We start from the raw sequence: 20,480 nt of genomic DNA, 5'->3' as shown, positions 1-20,480 counted from the left end.
GTGAGTGGATAATTCACTCAGGTTTATTTGCTTCCTGATCAAATGTACAAGACTGATGTAATGCTTACACCAGGATAGGTACAGATAAAAGTATTTTTATTCAGAGAGATCATTGATAAGCAATTGAATCTGTGCTTTTTAACGAAAATAGTTCTTCCTATTTTTTCTGCTGGTTTCGGTTTATTGGTATGTTTTGAGATTTATTTTATAACTAGTAGCTGCCTGAGCACCATTTCTTTATGATGGAAGTGGGATAAAAGTTTAGCAAATACATGTCTTGTTTTCTAAAACAAAAAACACGGAAGTGTTCTATTATTCTCCATTGAGGCAATCCATTTGATTACGGTGATTTTCTGAATTATTCCCTTTTACAAACAGAATTATGCAATGCATGCATTACTGTTAAAGTTCAGGATTCCGTAGCACTGAGCCATGGCAGTGAAAGTTGAATTCAACTGCATTCATTTTATAGTAAACTCTAGATAGATGCACCCTTAGTTCTTAATACATATGCAACTGTGCTTTAAAAAGTGCTAGTATTGCTTCATTCTCTTCTGGCAGGTGTGTTTTGATGCCATTCAAAAGTGTGAATTTACTAAGTGATCTTTGGCTCCGGTTCTCTCCATTTCCAGCCTCTCAAAATTTAAACACTAACAATACGTTTCGGTTTGATGAAACAGTGCCTTAACAGTGTTAAAAAGGAATGTACCCATGCTCCAGGACCAATATGAAACTGTTGATAATTTGGGGTATTTCAAAACTAATCTCTAAGAACTATACTAAGCCCTCTGGGCTCTATCCAAGAACCTTTAGTACCACTGATTACAATAGCAAATCTGCTTAATGTTCCCACTATTAAAGTGAGCAAGTGCTTCGTTCTACCAGGACCAAGACTGTCCCCTCTAAGACTACAGATCTTCTGTGTGGTTGACAAATTCCACTAATTTAATGTTTAATTCAATCTATCTATTCATTTTGTTTAGCCAGTTCAACCCTACTGAGAAACTATCACAAGGTTTTCATGGCAAGATTCATTCAGAGGGCGTTTGTCATTGCCTTCCTTTGAGGCTGAGAAAGTATGACTTGCCCAAGGTCACCTGATGGGTTTCCATGATCAAGCAGGGATTTGAATCCTGGTCTCCAGAGTTGTAGTCCAACATCCAAACCACGTCAGCTCAGTCAGCAAACACGATTCCTCCCCGCCCCCCAACATAATAACAACATTTGCTAACAATGAATTCTCCAGACTTTCTACCTGAACTGTATTCACTCAGTATATAAGGGTATCTAAACACTATACCACCAAACATGGTTTGTATAATACAACAAAACATTTTAAAGGTTTACCTTGTGGAAAAATATGTAATGCATTTCAAATATAACAATCTTTGTAATTTGCTATAACAGGGAAAGCTTTCTATAACTTGTATAGATTAAAGGAAGAAAAGGAGCTATGGGTGACATCAACATATTTACAAAAATATCAGCAATTTGAGGTTATGAACAGCTAGATACAACTGTGTTCTTTAGGGTGCTGACAAGAAAATGACCACCTCCAAATTGGCATCCTATACTAGTTGTATGACATCTAGCAAAAAGCAACAAGAAAAAAACAATAGTTTAAATCATGAATGAGAGAAAGAAACCAAATAGGAAGAAGGAAGCATATGCATCATTCAAAATTCTGAACAACTTCTAAGCTGACTTAATTTAACCAATATTATAATCTAAATATATGAGATGTTTCAGTTTGTTTCATATATAGGATGTGTTTAGAGAACCTAGACACACACACACACACAAGTTCTATGTTTATTTTATTGTATTATATATCTGGATATTCTGGCTATTCAGTAATAAATTTAGTATTTCAGTATGACTCATTTTTTATTGAGTCCTACTGTTGCAGTTAAAAAGGAAAAATATTTTTAGCATTTCAAAACTACAATGCGTTTAAGCATTCTGACTACAGCTGTTTACTTATGTGTAGCATTCTAAGGCAGCATTAAATGATATTCTGTGGACCAAGTTTTCACTAGAATTGTACCATGCCCATCAGAATAGCTGTATCTATGTGATTTGTTGTGGAAACAAGGCTTGGTGATAAAGCTTCAGTTGAGACACGTATAGACTCATAGAATTGGAAGAGATCTCACAGGCCATCCAGTACAACCCCCTGCCAAGAAGCAGGGAAATCACATTCAAAGCACCCCCGACAGATGGCCACCTAACCTCTGCTTAAAAGCCTCCAAAGCCTTTTCCCCATGATAACGCTTTCAGGAGTGAATTTCCCGTTCTTGAGTCAAGTTGGGATGTTTGTAACTGCTGTATTACATTTGCACTCCCAATAACGTATGACAGTGATTTTAGTTTGTAGTCAGACCTAGATCAAAGAATTGCCGAGGGAGAACAACATGGCAAATCAACATCATGCCACTGGGATGAAAAAAGGCCTTTGATGAATTTACTATAGTACATGATAAACTAAAAAAATACCTTTAGACATCTATTAACCCCTGGCTATAGCTATATTGAAAGCAGGAAGAGATTTTCTAAATTTACAAACATCAAAAGTACAATTATCAAATTACATTATTTCTATAAAGCAATGTGAAGGTATAAATCCCTTCTCTAGAGAACAAATGTTCGTACAACATGGCACAGGGCCTTAATTTGAAAAAGCTGTGCCAACTAGCTCATTTAAAACCTAATTAATTTAACCCATTTAAAACCTAATTAATTAGCCCTTTGGTAATACTTACAGAAGATACAAAACAATTTGAGAAACGCTTCACCAGCCAACTGTATTTCCCTTTGACCTAAGTGCATCGTCATTTTGCAGTTCCTGAGCAGACCTAACTGACTTAAGACTTTCTGAGTACTCTCTGACACTTTGACACTGCTTCAACTCTATATGCATGTCACCATGACACTACATATTGCATTCTACACATGTCAGAGGAGGCATTTCCACTCGCAAAGTGGAAAATGAGAGAAGACATACTGCTTCCAACCTGAATAGTATCCACAATTGAATCTCATTAATTTTATCCTATAAAATATTTCAAGAGTGGAGGTCCTAATCCTACAAAAGCAAAATGGTAACTCTCATGTTTGCCCTCTAACACCAAGCGCCCATATGTTGTTTCCTTTGCTGCTATTATGAAGAGACCATTTCTCTCTAGCCTGACTGAACATTTCAGAGAAATTCAGAAATTCTGTTGTCACCACTGAGGACAGAAAAATGAAAGCCTAGCTCCAGCCACACCTTTCCCAACTTCTTTAAACAATGCAAAATTAAAAACAGAAAAAAGTCTATGGCTGTCTTGAATCACTAAAGATTGTTTATTATCGAAACAGAATTATTTGTAATCCGCTACATAGATTTAATTCTGTCTGCATTTGACATGACATCTTGCAAACTTTACATTACTTTTGCAAACTCACCCAGTAAGGCACCAGGTACAGTTTGAACTTTGCTTGACAACTGTTGTCACAGCACAATCCTACCTCCTTTTTGGTCCTGTTTCAAGCTACAACCAATAGTGATCTTTATAAAAGCTGCTCGTAAAACAGTTCACTGTTTGATACAATAATTTGCCATTCAAGGAACCTACATGAAGCTACACGGCAATAAGCAAAATACCATAGTTTTCCTAAATTTTCAAACAGTTGACTTGAGACCTATATATGCCCAATGTAAGAATATGTCCAGAAATAAGATTATCAACATTATTAAAGAGATGTAAACATATTTCCCTACAAGAGTTAAGTGTATAAAGATCTGTATATTAGAGAAAAAATAGGTAAAGACAAATGTTTATAAAATATTTACCAGCATGGGACAAATTTTGGGAACAAGGAAACTGATCTAAAAAGTGACAGCAAGCCAACCACTTTGATTGGCAAAAGATTTAGAATTACCTCTCTGGTTTATTAATTCATTGTACAAGATGTGATGTTCACAGATTTAAAGACAACAGCATCAGATTCACAGGAGACAGGCCTACTAACAGCCAGGACAGGTAAATTGAATCTCACTGTTCAGAAGCAGCCTGTTTTTGAAAAGCAGGAAGATGTTTTCTGTCCCTACTCATGGGATTGCTTGGAGCATTTAGATGGCCACAGAAGTAACAAGTCCATGAATGAGATCATATCCAAACCTTTTCAGGTTAAAATACTTATAAGTGTCATCACATTTTGTCACAACTGTTTTTTACTTTTCACTTGAATCAAGTTCTCCAATACAAAGGTTTAGACACATTACCCCAGCACCATTACTGAGTCTGTGGGCTTTTACAAAAGCTGACAGTCTTCAATGTTTGTATGTGTGTTTGTACACACACGTGAGTCTGCGTCTTCAAGCCACATGTTGACTTATGGCTACCCCATGACTCCTAGGGTTTTTTTTTTTAAGGTCAGGAAGTCTCAGGGGTAATTTTGTCAGTTCCTCCTTCTGAAATACAACAAACAGTACCTGGTATTATTTGGCAGTCTCTCATCCAAGTACTAACTTGAGCCTATTCGGCATAGCTTCCAAGATCAAATGGGAACTGGTGCTTGCGGGGTCTTAAAGCCCTAAAATTTGTGTGACTCACTTCAATTAGTACATCTGCTACAGTTCAGTTACTGGTAGCAATACCTGATGACTGAAAATTCTAAGCCCAACACGAAAATACAGGAAACAGGAAATTTCTGACTCAGTTTTCAAACTTCCTATAGGCGCATGAGCAAGTCTAGCACTTACTTGCCCTTTTAAAATATGCTCTTGATCTAAAGTCTTTCTGAACAACATTCTGTGTCTCCCCATATTTGTAAAAAGGCTTCAGTGAAGAACAAATAATGTGCTGAAAGAAAGGGCTAAATAAACTGGACACAATTTGCCTTGGAAAGAGCTGAGTACATATATGCATCTATAAGTTTTGTGGAGCTTACAATAATAAAGAAAAATCTTCATCAAGACCACTGTGAGAAACATGGGAAACAGCAATCTATCATATTCAGATTCACTTAATATTTGAACTTCAGAAAAGGCTATGCAGCAAGATGAGAGCTTTTAAACAGCACACAATAAACACCTGTGTCCTTTCAGTGCTAGAAAATGAATGCACTAAAAAAGACAGTGAACCAAAGAGTCAAATGTTTATTAATAGCCTACAGCCTGCTCCCAGCTCTATAAGAGCATCTTGCTCCAAAGAGGCCTTCTGCCTAGTTTTAAAGCTTCAGGTAGCAGCTAAGCCACAACCTAGAAAAAGAAGAGAGAGGAAAGACAAATGCTATAGGTTAGAAGCTGCCATGCACATTCTACTTCAGGAAGAAAATACTGGCAAGCTGTTCTATATACTACACTTGCCCATAAGTTAACGAAGAGCATCCCTAACACATTGGTCACCTAACTCCCAAGACAAGCAAAACTATATACAAACTTCAGATGACTGCTACTTAAGATATAGACGGTACATCTGGAAAAGTGATTGTTGAAACAGTTCACAGCATAGGGGACAGAAGATCTACAGCATACTTACAAATGACAAGGAGGCTTGGAAAATATTTTGTACAGGTATACTTCAGTTAATTAAGTAGACGTATTCCTGAGCATTATGTCTTTAATAGAAATTTTGGTACCAGATGCATAAATACCATGTAAAAATGGGGATAGGTGTCTACATCATGAAAAAGAATTCAAAAATATGCACAAGTGATCTGAAACCATCAGGTCAGGTAAGCCTTGCAAAAGTGAACAACATAAAAACAACATTCTGAACTTCCTAGAAATCACCTGAAAGTCTTTTCTAAATTGCATCCAAGGATTTCCCTCCTTTTCATCAGTCTCCATTTTCCTCATGGTTTTCCTTTTGTTGGCTCCAATCAATTCTTTTTAATATGCTGGATAACTGGTAAGACATGCTTGTCTTTCCCCTGCTTTTTGTTCTGTCGTTCAAACAAGTTCAGTACAGGATTCTGGAGGCACCTAGTGTTTCCCTTGCCTGTTGTAGGAAGGGCCATACAATTCCAATAGGTTTGGTTAAAATAGAATATTTTCTTTCCTAGCTCAAACCTTATTGCATGTAGACACACTACAACTTGAGAACAAAACTGTTACTTCAGCTCTTCATCACCCCCCTTGTACCAAAACTACTACAAAAAATTCCACCTACACAGAGGATAAGCAGCCAAAAGTGGGAACTGAGTAAGCATAAAAATGGGGTTTAAAAGGAGTTTCTTTGTCAGAGGCCTCATTAACCAAGGTACATTTGAACTGCACAAGTCCAACAGGGAACATTCTACTTCTTAAAGCAGCAGAATAAGTTTGCAATGTCCACAATTACAATGTGTACTTCCTCCATTCTCCATGAAAACCAAAGATGTAGTAAAGGGCTAATAGTGTTGACATGACCACCTATCTGTGATCAGAATATTTTTATCTGCATACCCACACAAAGTATTTTACATACTATTTCTTGGCTTAAATGGTGGGACGGTTCCCCAACTTAACAGAAATCCTGTTCCCTATCACGGATTTAATACACAAGCTGAAGCAAGAGGGAATCAAAACCTTGAAATCTTAACTATAATAAAGACAAAAGCTGAACCTGGCCAACATGGGGACAATACAACATCCTTTTTTAAAGGCATATCAAAACCTGTTTCTCTGTATGTGGTTTTGTGTACCTTTTAAATTGTAAGGGAAGGGTAATTGCAAAGTCAGTCTTTCTAAATGGCTTCACAAACACAAGCATGAGGATTTTAATAAAAATTTAAAGAACTGTGCAGTTGCTATGCTCTCAATCCTAGGAAAACAATACAATGCCAGATCAAATAAGATGTTTATTTAATTTTTTTAAAAACCTTTTAATGGAATCTGATAATGCATAGTAATTTATGTATTGGGATAACTATTATATATTAATATTAATATGGCTTATAAAAAGCATCCAGGACTGATGAGTAAGAAACACAACCATAATTTTGTAAGTAGTACCCAGAATTTTGTTACAATTTCTTTCATTATTGTATTAGTTTACACGTAGTGTTTATATGTTCCATTACAACATCTATAGTTTTGTACTGTATCGCAATCAGATAATATTTTTTAAAGATCTGCAAAGGCTATTATACAACTCTGTAGCTTTCTTTCTCGTGGATACAGATTTGAGGCTTCTAAAATCCTACCTTGTGGTTCACTAAGGTCCCTTCCACACAGCTGAATAAAATCCCACATTATCTGCTTTGAGCTAGAATATATGGCAGTATGGAATCCGATAACGTAGTTCAAAGCAGGTACTGTGGGATTTTCTGCCTTGATATTCTAGGTTATATGACTGTGTGGAAGGGCCCTAGGACTTCAAGACTCAGAATTACAGGTTCTGAGCCCAGGAACCTATGTACCAAAATTAGTAAAGTTTACAATCTCTTCAAGCAAAAATCTAATCCTGATCACACTAAGCTTTTCTTGGTGTATGGAAGACCTAAAAGGGGAAAAATAGGAAATGTTTGTCAATCTATTTTAGACTCCTCAAAGATCTAATTCCAAACTATCTTCTACCCACCTGTATGACTGCTCAGAGAATGCTGCAGCATTCTTTGAAAGAGATGATAGAGCAGTGTTTCCCATTTCAAGTGGCTTACATAAGTATATGAAGAAAACAAGGCAAAGTTTTCACATCTTTGTTAAGAGATGAAAATGTGGGTGACAGTTGGAGAAATGCAAGTTGGCAACACAATGTTGTGTAAATGTGACTGTATTGTGCACATCATGTTTGATGTTCAAAGACTGAGAAAAACCTCCTATGTTAATTTCTTGCTTTTATAGACCTGGTTTTGCTTTTTCCAGATAAACTTTGCTTTCAAGCCCTACTTGACTCTTCCTGATATCTGGACTTCATACCTGCAAAAGAAAATGTAAGATAAAACAAACCCCTGAGGTCCATGAATTAAAAAAAATAAAATCTAAAAGATGGACACTTTCAGCCTATTCATTATGAACAAGTACATTAACACAAATAAAAGTAGACTAGACAAATCTGATAGTTTGCAAGCAAACACACATGGAAATTTCACTATGGACTAAAGAAAACCATACAGACATGACTGTAATCTTTAAGAAGGTAAGGCAATTTTGGTATAGCAGTTTTAAAACAATTTGTGAAGTACTGGAAATGTACACAGCAGAAAGGAAAATCATTAAACCTCATTATTGGATGTTATAGGCAATCTGCCCCATCTCCCAATAGTTAACAAGTTACAGAATACAATAAAGAGCAGTATTTCCAATACTATTCCTTTAGTATAACTATGAATATAGGCATGAAAATTAGATTGAAATCTGCTGGGAGAACAGCAGCAAAAAATCTACAAACCTACAGAAATATTCTATTGCTACCCAAAGCCTTGTATAATACTTCATGTCAGATCTATTTAACTATACCTTCGAGCCAATTGTTTTTATCTAGTTTAGAGTTAATGGTTTGTGTGTGCTTTCAATTAGTATAGCGATTGATGGCAACCTCAAAAATTCCATAGGGTTTTCTTAGGCAAAGAATACTTAAAGAGGTCGCCTTGCCAGCTACTTTCTCTGAAACATACTCTACAACAATTGATGTTTGTGGGTAGTCTCTCATTCAAGTGCTAACAAGGCATGACCCTGTGTAACTTCCAAGATTAGATAGGATCTGGTGCCTTTAGAGCAGTGGTTCTCAACAAGTGGGTCCCCAGATGTTTCAGCCTTCAACTCCCAGAAATCCTAACAGCTGATAAACTGGCTGGGATTTCTGGGAGTTGTAGGCCAAAACACCTGGGGACCCACAGGATGAGAACCACTGCTGTAGAGTATTTAGGCCTTACCTAGCTTTATTTTTTTTTTTACTAGAAATAGTGTCATAAAAGAGTGCTTGTCTATAACTAATGAGACCCCCCAAAATCTGCTACAGAAAGACTCTTTCTGTAATTGTTTCTTAGGAAAGATGGAAACTGTTTGCACAACACCGAATGTCACTCTCTGGTTTAAGGAAATGGACATCCCAGTTAAGAAGATTTAAGACCAGATTTAACTGAGGGTGCTTCTACACTGTTGAATTAATGCAGTTTGATGCCACTTTCACTGTCACAGGTCAATGTTATGGAATCATGGGAGCTACAACAGGCTATATGCTTTACTCACGCTGGTAATTGGCAGCGTTACGATTCAAGTCTCCCTTCCAATGTTTATGCTGTGAAGCCTTGAGGGCCTGCCAACTCTATGAGGGCCTATACTGATAAAACCTTAATCATAAATGTAGGCAATTATGACAGGCACCAAAAGTGCCTGTGGGCACTTCATCTACAAAGAATGCACAAGAATTAGTCCTGCAACCTTGAGAAGGCCCACCCAACTGGTTTTTTTTTTTAAATAACAACTGAGGCAAAGCTCTTAGAACTTTTACTAAAAACATTCCAGAGGCTCATCATGCCCTGACCAGGACTTGAGAATATTCCTGAAAAATGTTTTTTGTACACATGTTGTATGTTGCATCTTTGAAATCATGGAAAAACTTTGAGCATTACTATATGTATTTGTGGCTGCATCCATATGAACAAATGCCCCCACTACAATCATAATATAGCTCCTGTTGAGAATATTTACAAACCACTTTGAGATGGTGTACTGAAATATACACCCTAAAAAAGATGTTCTCTGTGTCAGCACTAATCAAAATGGTAGTCTCCCAGCCCCTGGATCTTGGTGTACATCAAGTTTCCAGGAGATAAACAACTGCACCTCATAGCCACAAATATGTCTGTCCCCAATACACTTGAGAAAAATATTTTAGTTCGTCATATCAAGGCAACCTGAGAAACCCTGCTCTATATGATCTTTTATCCAAGCAAGGAAATAGTGTACCTTACCATTTAAGGTATTATTTCCATGATGTATGTATTGGGAAGTCAGTGTGTACAGTAGCTTCCTTGGACATATACTTGAAGCAAAGACACACTCATTTACACAACTGTTGTTGGCAAAGAGGTTGCCTGCTCCAGAGAGGAAGTGGCAACCATGTGTAGGAGAAGTCAAAGATTTCTGATAACAGAAAGAACAAGATTAACCCCACATAAATTAGAATATGTGTATGCACTGCCATATTTTTCAAAATATAATCATGTGCATTTCTAAGTAGCTAATGGTGGTAGTTATGACCCAGCTTTTTGCTACCCACAGAGTGGCGTCTCTCCAATTTTACAACAGACCTAGGGTGCATCTGTCAAAGACAGAACGCCACAAGATTCAAAGTAACAGAGTTTATTAGATTACAGAACTCAAAAATGCCCGTAAAAACACAAGGGCCAGGCAGTTTTTGCCTTTAGTAGCAAAAAGGGACAAAAGTAAATGTTCAAAAGATAAACCGGATTAAACCGGAGTTTAATCCGGGTAAAAACAAACTGCTTGCTTCAGCCTAGGTATTAACAGAACAAAAGCCAAGGAACAAAAGATACAAAGAATGCAACTAATTGGCAGCAGATTCCTCTCTGCTGCCAGCACTGTGCTTAGAGTAACTTGCGTCGCTCCCACACACACACAGTAGACAGGATCTCCAACACGAGCAATTCAGCCAAGGATTGCAGAAGTAGAGTAGACCAGTTCCGTTCCGTAGATCAAAGCCAGAAGCAGACGTTTGTAGTTTTTCCAAGTCCAAGAAGGGGGGAAGACAAGCCGTGGTCAGTTCAGTCCGGGTTCTCAAAGCAGGAGATGGCGTCCGTCAGAAAGACGACGGAAGGTCAAGCTAATAAGAGTAAGCACAGGTTTGCACAAACAAATGCCCACACAATCCCTCCCGCCGTCTGACCTTGGATTCCAATCAACTTACGTCTCAGCACAGGAAAGCACACAAGTCTTCAGGGAAGCGTCCCACACACACACGGATCCCAAGCGTTTGCCCAGATTACCTTGCCCGACGCAATTTGCAATTGCTCCCAAGCCCCATTTTATGCCAGTTACAAATCTTCATCACTGTCAGCTGTCCTCCTTAACCCGGGCGTTTCCTCATCACTTTCCTCGTCAGAGCTGGAACACCTCTGACTACGCCCAACAGCATCTCCAGCTGTGGATCCCGTCCCATCCCTCCAGCTAAGCCATGGGTCTAATCCTGAAGGTCCCCATTCATCTTCTGTCCCATCATGGCCAGTGGCACCCAATTCCTCCCTTACCCGAGTCCAATCCATCTCATCCTCCTCTGAGCTAACCAGCCCCTCCTCCATTCTCTCCGTAAACCCTTCGAAAGATTCTTCGTCAGATGGTGCTGCAAATATGTCTCGCAGTCTTTTTCTCTCTCGCTCCTCGAGAGTATCTGACTCCCGAGGAGTCTTACGCCCACGTCTGTCAGTAACAGAGCCATGAGGCTCAATCATAACACTATCCCCTCTCACAAAGGCCTCCTCCCCCGATGGCGGAGAAGTGGCAGTGATACCCTCCGCTATAGCACCACGACGACTAGAGGTATCAAGTTTCAACAGTGAACGATGAAAGACTGGATGGACCTTTAAACTAGACGGTAAACGCAAACGAAACGCAACGGAAGAAATCTTTTTAACGATAGGAAAGGGACCCAAATACCGAGGCGCAAACTTTCCCCCAGCCTGTTTAATATGTTTGGAAGATAACCACACCAAATCCCCTTCTTCCAACTCCTCCCCTGCCTGCCTGTGGCGGTCAGCCTGAGTCTTCTGCGTTGCCTTAGCTTCCAGCAGTAAGCGACGGGCAACATCATGCAATGCAGCCATTTCCGTAGAGCGGTACACAGGGTCCGAAGAGACCACATTGGTCGACGGCGCCACACCTCCCCGTGGGTGAAAACCATAAGTTAGCTCAAACGGCGTATGCTGACTAGATGTGTGCACCGCATTGTTGTAAGCAAATTCCGCCACCGGTAGCCACTTCACCCAAGCCGTGGGTTGGTCTAAACAAAAACAACGCAGATATTGCTCTAAGAGCCCATTAACCCGTTCCGACTGTCCATCCGTTTGCGGATGGAAAGCTGAAGAAACGTTTAACTTAGTCCCCAAACACTCATGGAAATGTTTCCAAAAGCGTGACACAAATTGCGGAGCCCTATCTGAAATAATCACCTCGGGTGCTCCGTGCAAACGATAGATGTGCTTAGTAAATAGTAAGGCCAACGTAGGGGCCGCCGGAATGGTTGAACAAGGAATAAAATGAGCCAGTTTACTAAATAAATCCACCACCACCCAAATACAAGTATAACCCCCAGACTTAGGCAAATCTGAAATGAAATCCATGGAAATGATTTGCCATGGCCTGTCCGGAACAGGTAAAGACGACAACAACCCTCTAGGGCGCCCAACAGGCGTCTTACTCTGCTGGCAAACGGCGCAGCTGTCACAAAAGCGCAGAATGTCTTGCCGCATCTTTGGCCACCAATAGCTCCTGGTAATGAGCTGCACGGTCTTGAATCTGCCAAAGTGCCCAGCCATGGGTTCGTCATGGTGGGCTCTAATCACCTCCAACCTGAGGGCCCCCACTGGTACGTAGACCTGCCCCCTGCGTACCAATACTCCGTCTTGATCTTGTAGATGCGGCAGTATGGTACGGTTACCTGCTGAGAGCAGCATCAGTTGCTCCTGTGTCCACACATCATCCCTCTGAGCCGCAAGGATCTGGTCATGTAACCCGAGCTCATTATCTACAACACACAGAGAGGCAGTAGGCAAGATGGTCTGACATACAACCTGCTCATTGGTCTTAAACTCCGGCTTGCGGGATAAAGCATCGGCCCGCAAGTTTGCCTTCCCCTCTACGAACTGCACCTTGAAGTTAAACCTGGAGAAAAACAAAGCCCATCGGATTTGACGCTGGTTTAACTTCTTTGCTGTTTGCAAGTGCTCTAAGTTCTTGTGATCAGATCTGACCACGATCTGGTGCCGTGCCCCTTCAAGCCAGTGCCGCCACACCTCAAACGCCACCTTAATCGCCAACAACTCCTTCTCCCATATGGTATAGTTCTGCTCGAAGGGTGTTAGTTGCCGCGAGTAAAATCCACAGGGACGCAAGGTCCCTGAGGAGTCCTTCTGAGACAATACAGCCCCCAACGCGTAGCTAGAAGCGTCCGCTTCTACCACGAACGGTTTGTCAACATCAGGATGGGTTAGTATGTTGTCCGATTGAAAACTAGACTTAAGTTGTAGAAACGCCTCGTGAGCTTCCCGCCCCCACACAAATGGCTGTTTCTTGCGCAGAAGCTGCGTCAAAGGTACCGTGAGCTTTGCAAAATTCGGAATAAACTCCCGGTAGTAATTAGCGAAACCTAAGAACCTTTGTACATCCTTCTTAGTTTTCAGCTCCTGCCATGAGTTGACGGCGTCAACCTTATGTGGGTCCATTTTAAGTTCCCTACCTGACACTACATGACCTAGGAACTCCACTTCAGGCACATGAAAGACGCATTTGGAAGCCTTGGCGAAAAGCCCATTAGCCCGCAGTCGGTGCAGAACCTGCTTGACATGTTGACGATGTTCTTTCTCGTCCTTAGAAAAAATCAAGATATCATCCAAATAAATCACTAAAAATTGGTCAATTAGGTCCCTGAACACATCGTTCATGAACCTCTGGAAGACCGCAGGAGCATTACAAAGCCCAAAAGGCATGACTCGGAACTCGTGGCATCCGAAACACGTGTTAAATGCCGTCTTCCATTCATCCCCTTCCCGTATACGGATTAAGTTATAGGCCCCCCGCAGGTCAAGCTTGGTAAAGACCTTAGCCCCTTGCACCCTTGATAACAGTTCCGAGATTAAAGGGAGCGGGTACCTATCCCGAATGGTGTATTTGTTTAGGATCCGATAGTCGCAGACCAACCTAAGTTCCCCAGTCTTTTTGGCTACAAAGAATACTGGTGCCGCAGTTGGAGAACTAGATGGGCGAATAAACCCCTTGGCTAAATTTTCATCTAAAAACTCCCGCAAAGCTTGCCTTTCCGGTACAGTCAAGGCATACAGCCTCCCTGCTGGCAGTTTCGCACCTTCTGCCAGCTTGATGGCGCAATCATATGGCCTGTGCGGTGGTAATTTGTCCGCTTCTCTTTTACAAAATACATCAGAGAACTCCCCATACTCAGCAGGCACTCCCTCCATATCAGCATGAGTAACGTTTAAAGTGCAACAATCCTGCCTCTTTAAGATCACTTTACGTGTTGCCCAATCCACTTGTGGGTTTACTACAGCTAGCCAATCCATCCCCAGGATCACATCATATCTAGGCAAGCTCGTAATATCCCACACAAACGTTCCCGTTACTCCCTGCACCTCCCACGTTACTGCTGAGGTTTCCTGGTTAACCACCCCAGTCTCCAGCAGTCTCCCATCTGCTCCCTCCACCCACACGTCGCATGCCTTGCGCACTCTAGGAATGCCATGCTTCTTAGCAAACTCAATATCTATATAGGAGACCGTAGCTCCTGAGTCCAGCAGTGCCAGAGTAGAAACAAGTTCCCTTCCCCCAACAGATAATGTAATGGGTACGAAAACATGCTTCCTCCCCTCAGTTGACTGCTTGAGGAGCCCTAGTGCGTTGGACTCACGTCGCACTAGGGCTGGCCTTTTCCCGAAAGCTGGGAAGGTTTCACATTACAATTTTTGGCAAAATGCCCAGCATTCCCACAGTACAAACACAAGCCCAGCTGCCTCCTACGGCTCTTTTCCTCTGTAGACAGTTTTTTAAAGACCCCAAGCTCCATGGGCTCTTCCCCCATCACCACAGGTGCCCTGGTTACATGCATGGGTGGCGCACACATTGCTTTTGAGTGTTTACGAGCCTCGAACCTTGCGTCTAAACGCAGCACCTTAGCTACTAAGGCGTCCCAGCTTTCAGCCGGCTCCAAGCGTGCTAATTCATCCTGGAGCATATCACTTAACCCGGCAGTAAATAAAAGCATGAATGCATTTTCCCCCCAATCCAGCTGGTGGCGATACAGGTTAAACTTATTTAAGTAATCCAAAACAGTCCCCTTTCCCTGTTTCAACCGATACAGAGCCCACCCAGCGTTCTCCGTGCGGAGAGGATCCCCAAAAGTATCAGTTAACAACTTTTTGAAATTATTCAAATTGTCCTTGACTGGGTCATTTCCCAAAATTAAATTAGTGGCCCATTGTCCTGCGGGACCGGTCAACAAACTCAAAATAAAAGCCACCTTACTAGTGTCAGTAGGAAAAGCATGAACACTGAGCTGTGAAAAATAAAGCTCCACTTGTGCCAAAAAGGTTGGCAACTTGCACCTGGTTCCGTCAAAGCGTTCAGGAGTCAAAACATGTCCTTTCACAGCAAAAGCTGTTTGGCTTACGGTAAAGGCCGTTTGCAATTGGTCTACTTTGGCTCTTAACTCATCCATCGTCTTCCTGACGGGTTTATTGCTGCAATAAACCTTTTATGGGCGTCGGGCAATCTGTCAAAGACAGAACGCCACAAGATTCAAAGTAACAGAGTTTATTAGATTACAGAACTCAAAAATGCCCGTAAAAACACAAGGGCCAGGCAGTTTTTGCCTTTAGTAGCAAAAAGGGACAAAAGTAAATGTTCAAAAGATAAACCGGATTAAACCGGAGTTTAATCCGGGTAAAAACAAACTGCTTGCTTCAGCCTAGGTATTAACAGAACAAAAGCCAAGGAACAAAAGATACAAAGAATGCAACTAATTGGCAGCAGATTCCTCTCTGCTGCCAGCACTGTGCTTAGAGTAACTTGCGTCGCTCCCACACACACACAGTAGACAGGATCTCCAACACGAGCAATTCAGCCAAGGATTGCAGAAGTAGAGTAGACCAGTTCCGTTCCGTAGATCAAAGCCAGAAGCAGACGTTTGTAGTTTTTCCAAGTCCAAGAAGGGGGGAAGACAAGCCGTGGTCAGTTCAGTCCGGGTTCTCAAAGCAGGAGATGGCGTCCGTCAGAAAGACGACGGAAGGTCAAGCTAATAAGAGTAAGCACAGGTTTGCACAAACAAATGCCCACACAATCCCTCCCGCCGTCTGACCTTGGATTCCAATCAACTTACGTCTCAGCACAGGAAAGCACACAAGTCTTCAGGGAAGCGTCCCACACACACACGGATCCCAAGCGTTTGCCCAGATTACCTTGCCCGACGCAATTTGCAATTGCTCCCAAGCCCCATTTTATGCCAGTTACAAATCTTCATCACTGTCAGCTGTCCTCCTTAACCCGGGCGTTTCCTCATCACTTTCCTCGTCAGAGCTGGAACACCTCTGACTACGCCCAACAGCATCTCCAGCTGTGGATCCCGTCCCATCCCTCCAGCTAAGCCATGGGTCTAATCCTGAAGGTCCCCATTCATCTTCTGTCCCATCATGGCCAGTGGCACCCAATTCCTCCCTTACCCGAGTCCAATCCATCTCATCCTCCTCTGAGCTAACCAGCCCCTCCTCCATTCTCTCCGTAAACCCTTCGAAAGATTCTTCGTCAGATGGTGCTGCAAATATGTCTCGCAGTCTTTTTCTCTCTCGCTCCTCGAGAGTATCTGACTCCCGAGGAGTCTTACGCCCACGTCTGTCAGTAACAGAGCCATGAGGCTCAATCATAACAGCATCTACATGATAGAATTAATACAGTGACATCACTTTCACTGTCACAGGTCAATGCTATGCACCCGAGAGTTGTAGTTTTGTGAGGCACCAGTATTCTTTGGCAGAGAAAGCTAAAGATCTTGTAAAACATCACCCACAATTCCATAGCTTGGAGCCATGGCAGTTAAAGTTGTGCCCAAACTGTATTAATTCTATACTGTAGATGCACTCTAGGCCCAATTTCCACACACTGTGCTAGAACTAGAACTCAGGATGCATCTACACTAGGCATCCTCAAACTGCAGCCTTCCAGTTGTTTGGGCCTCCAACTCTTAGAATTTCTGACCATTGAATAAGCTGGCTAGGGCTTCTGGGAGTTGGAGCCCAAACAACTGGAAGGACGCAGTCTGAAGATGCCTGATCTACACTGTAGAATTAATGCAGTTTGATAGTACTCAAACTGCCATGGCTCAATGCTTTGAAATCCTGGGAGTTGTAGTTTGGTTAGGCACCAATACTCTTTGGCAGAGAAGGCTAAAGGCCGTGTTATACTACAACTCCCATGAAACCGAGACTTCCCAAGATTTCATATGGGTGATGGCTTTCAGGCATTTGCTCCACCCAGCCTGCTCTTCTCCGTTCTCTCAATGAAGGAAAGAACCAAAACCAAGCAAAGGCTCTGAAATATGTGGTGGCCAAAGGGAAATGAGGCTGAGCGCAAGGGGAAAGAGAAACCATGGTTATGAGGAAGAAGTAATAATGTGTAGGAGCAGTCAAAGATCTCTGGTAAAAGAAAAGACAAGATTAACTTATGCAGGTTAGAGACTATGAGTTCTTTCCTGCTTTATTTTTCATAATACAATAATGTGCCTTTCCAATCAAGTAGTGACGATAGTTGTGACCCAGCCTTTTGCTATCCATCCAGAAACTGGTGCCTCCCCATCCTCCAATTTTAGACTAGACTTCCCAAGATCTGACTAGGCTTTCAGTCATTTGCTCTACCCATCCTGCAATGAGCTCCCTTCTCTCAAATGTAGGAAAAAGCCCCAAAACAAGCAGAACCCAAAAAAGCAGGCAATGATTAAAAGACAAGAGGCTGAGCGAAAGGAGAGGGAGAAACTATGGGTAGTGCACCATGAGGCCGGTGTGCAACAGACCATTCTCCTGGTCCTCTTGGTGGAGCCCTGGAGCTGAACTGCTGGAAGAAAAAGGAAGGAGAGGACTGTGGGCTGGGAAATACTGGTTTCTGCTGCTCTAGGTCACAGTGGAGTAATGGATTCAAATGGCAGGAAGAGATGCCATCTAAACATTAGGAAAAACTTCCTGAAAGTCACCTCAGAGTATATTGGAGCCAGCTTCCCTGGAGGTGAACCAGGAGGCTGGATGTCCATTTGCCTGAAGTGCTTTGTGTTCCTACAAGACAAAATGGGGATGAGCAGAGACACCCAATCAAAGCATCCTCGACAGTTGGCCATACAGCCTCTGCTGGCTTTTGCCTATAAAGCCCTAAACAGTTCCAGCCCAGCTGACCTGTCCAAACGTACCTCCCCTTATGAACCACCTCGGAGATTACGATGATCTGAGAAGGCCCTGCTCTCAATTCCATCCCCTTTGCAAGCACGATTGGTTGGGATGAGAGACAAGGCCTTCTCAGTGGTGGCCCCTCGGCTATGGAACTCTCTCCTCAGAGAAATTAGATCAGCCCCCTCCCTCCTGACCTTCAGGAAGAAAGTTAAATCCTGGTTATGGGACCAAGTGTTTGCACAGTGATTCCCAGTGCAACAATAGATATCTCAATGCAATAATGATCAATTACAGGTGACAATTGGAATGGCTCCTGACATATGTTTTTGGACTGTGTGATTTTAAGTAATTGTTGTAATTGTTATGTTTTAATGATGTTATTTTAAAGTATATGTTGTTTTATGTTGATATGTGTTCAAGGCATCAAATTGTGCCTTTGTTGTGAGCCACCCTAAGTTCCCATTGAGGTGAGAAGGGTGGGATGTAAATAAATTAACTAAATTAATTGAATTAATAAATTCCCCTCATTAGTTCCTAATGTTTAGGTGGCATCTATTTTCCTGCAGCTTGAACCCATCGCTCCATTATGTCCTAGTCTCCAGAGCAACAAGAGAACAGTCTTGTCTCCAATTCTCTTCAAACTCTTAACAGGCATTGGCGAACTCTGGCTCTCCAGGTATTTTGGATTTCAGCTCCCACAATCCCTAACAGCTGAAGCTGTCCAAAACACCTGGAGGGCTGAAGTTGTCGAAGTTTGCTTTTTATACATTTTATGATGTTTTTATACTCTGCTGTTTTTGTTTAATTGGACTGTGATGTGTTATGCTGTGTTTTGGCTGTGGTTTTAGTTAGTAAACTCTGTCATTTGTTCTGGGCTTGGTCCCGTATGTGAGCTACTCGGAGTCACTTTAGGGAGATGGTGGCGGGGTACAAAAATACAGATTATTATTATTATTATAACTTTGTCGATGCCTGTTCTATAATTTCTAGAGCAGAAGTTCTCAACCTGTGGGTCCTCAGATGTTTTGGCTTCAACTCTGAGAAATCCTAACAGTTGGTAAACAGGCTGGGACTTCTGGGAGTTGTAGGCCAAAACACCTGGGGACCCACAGGTTGAGAACCACTGGTCTACACTGTCATATAATCCAGTTCAAAGCACATAATCTGGATTTCATATAGCAAGCAAGCACTGTTCTGGAGTTTGATGGAGCCTCCCCTTTCCTGGGATTTTGTAAGCAGTGGCTGGGTTCCTTCCCGGCTAAAGGGGGGGGGGGGGTCTTTCAGCCTCTGCCTGCGGCTCTCCCCCGAGCGAGGGCCCGCTCACCTTTTGGAGAGGTCCATGAGGACCCCGGAGAAGAGCTTCTCCCCGAAGCGGAAGGAGACCACCAGCGCGTCCTCGATGATGTGGTCCAGGGTGACCCGCACCTCCGAGCCCGGCACCAGCAGCGACGACGCCTCCGCGGCCCCCTCCTCCTCCTCCTCCTCGTCGTCGCCTCTTCCCTCGGGCCTCGCAGGCGCCGGGATCGCGTCCTGCCCTTCCTCCTCCTCTTCCTCCGGCGGCGGCGTCTCGGCGGCAACAGCAGCAGCATCCGGCGGCTCCTCCTCCTCCGGCCGGGGCGGCTCCTCCCTGGGCTCCGAGGGGCCCTCAGCCGGCGAGGGCGAGGGCGGCTCCTCCTCTGCGGCCTGAGGCGGCGGGGAGAGGCCCCGGGGGCTGCGCGGGGCCTGCGTGGCAGCCTGTGCGGCGTCGGCGGGGCTGCTGGGCGGCGTGGGCGCGGGCGGCTCCTCCTGGGGCGCTCCCCCGGGCGCCGGCTCGGGCTCCTCCCTGGCCTCGGGCGCCGCCGGCTCCACCGCGGCCTGGCTGCCGGCCGGGAGCGGGTCTGCGCCGGCCTCGCTGCCCGGGGTGGGCTCGGCCTCGCCGGCGGGCCCCTCACCCGGCCCCAACGCCGCCGCAGTCGCAGCCACGGCCGCCATTTTCTCCGCTACTGCTCCCTGTTCCCCCTCCTCCTCCTCCTCCCTCAGCCGCGGAATCGATCACCACGGCCTTCTTCGCCTGCCTGGGAAGGGCGGTGACCAAGGCCACTACCTTTCCGCTTCGTAAGCCGCGATTGGCAGTCAGCGACGTCCGTCAAGGCGAATAAGAACTTCTCATTGGCTGAGGCGAGGAAACGTTGCGTCTCGAGGGCAGGAAGAGGAAAGGAGGGGCGGGGCCTCCGCTATCTGTGTCGAGAAAGATCAAAAGGGGGCAGGTTAGGAAGTGGCTCTTCTCCCATTCGGGGAAGGGCGGAGAGGCGTTGGGCCCGCCCACCTTGCTCCGGTTGATGATTGGTCGGGTGAGGTGTCTCTCGGAAGGCGAGCTTGAGAACAGCCAGGGCCGGTCCTTTGCACGTTGTGCCTGG

The 20,480-nt window shown here is 43.5% G+C and overlaps 1 protein-coding gene across 3 annotated transcripts in view; it reads right to left on the bottom strand.

Moving 5' to 3' along the window:
- Positions 1-20,158, bottom strand: part of pwwp2a (PWWP domain containing 2A) — a 38,790-nt gene extending 18,632 nt beyond the window's left edge. For all 3 annotated transcript variants that reach the window (XM_062970500.1, XM_062970501.1, XM_062970499.1), the window contains exon 1: positions 19,409-20,158. In XM_062970500.1, coding sequence (XP_062826570.1) covers positions 19,409-20,055 — 647 coding nt within the window. In that variant the 5' untranslated portion in view covers positions 20,056-20,158. The remainder of the gene's footprint in view (positions 1-19,408) is intronic.
- Positions 20,159-20,480: the final 322 nt, after the last annotated feature.

Source organism: Anolis carolinensis, chromosome 2, assembly GCF_035594765.1.
Source record: "Anolis carolinensis isolate JA03-04 chromosome 2, rAnoCar3.1.pri, whole genome shotgun sequence".
NCBI classification, from domain to species: Eukaryota; Metazoa; Chordata; class Lepidosauria; order Squamata; family Dactyloidae; genus Anolis; species Anolis carolinensis.
The sequence above is the reverse complement of the archived record's forward strand: the minus strand, read 5'-3'. Positions and strand labels throughout refer to the sequence as shown.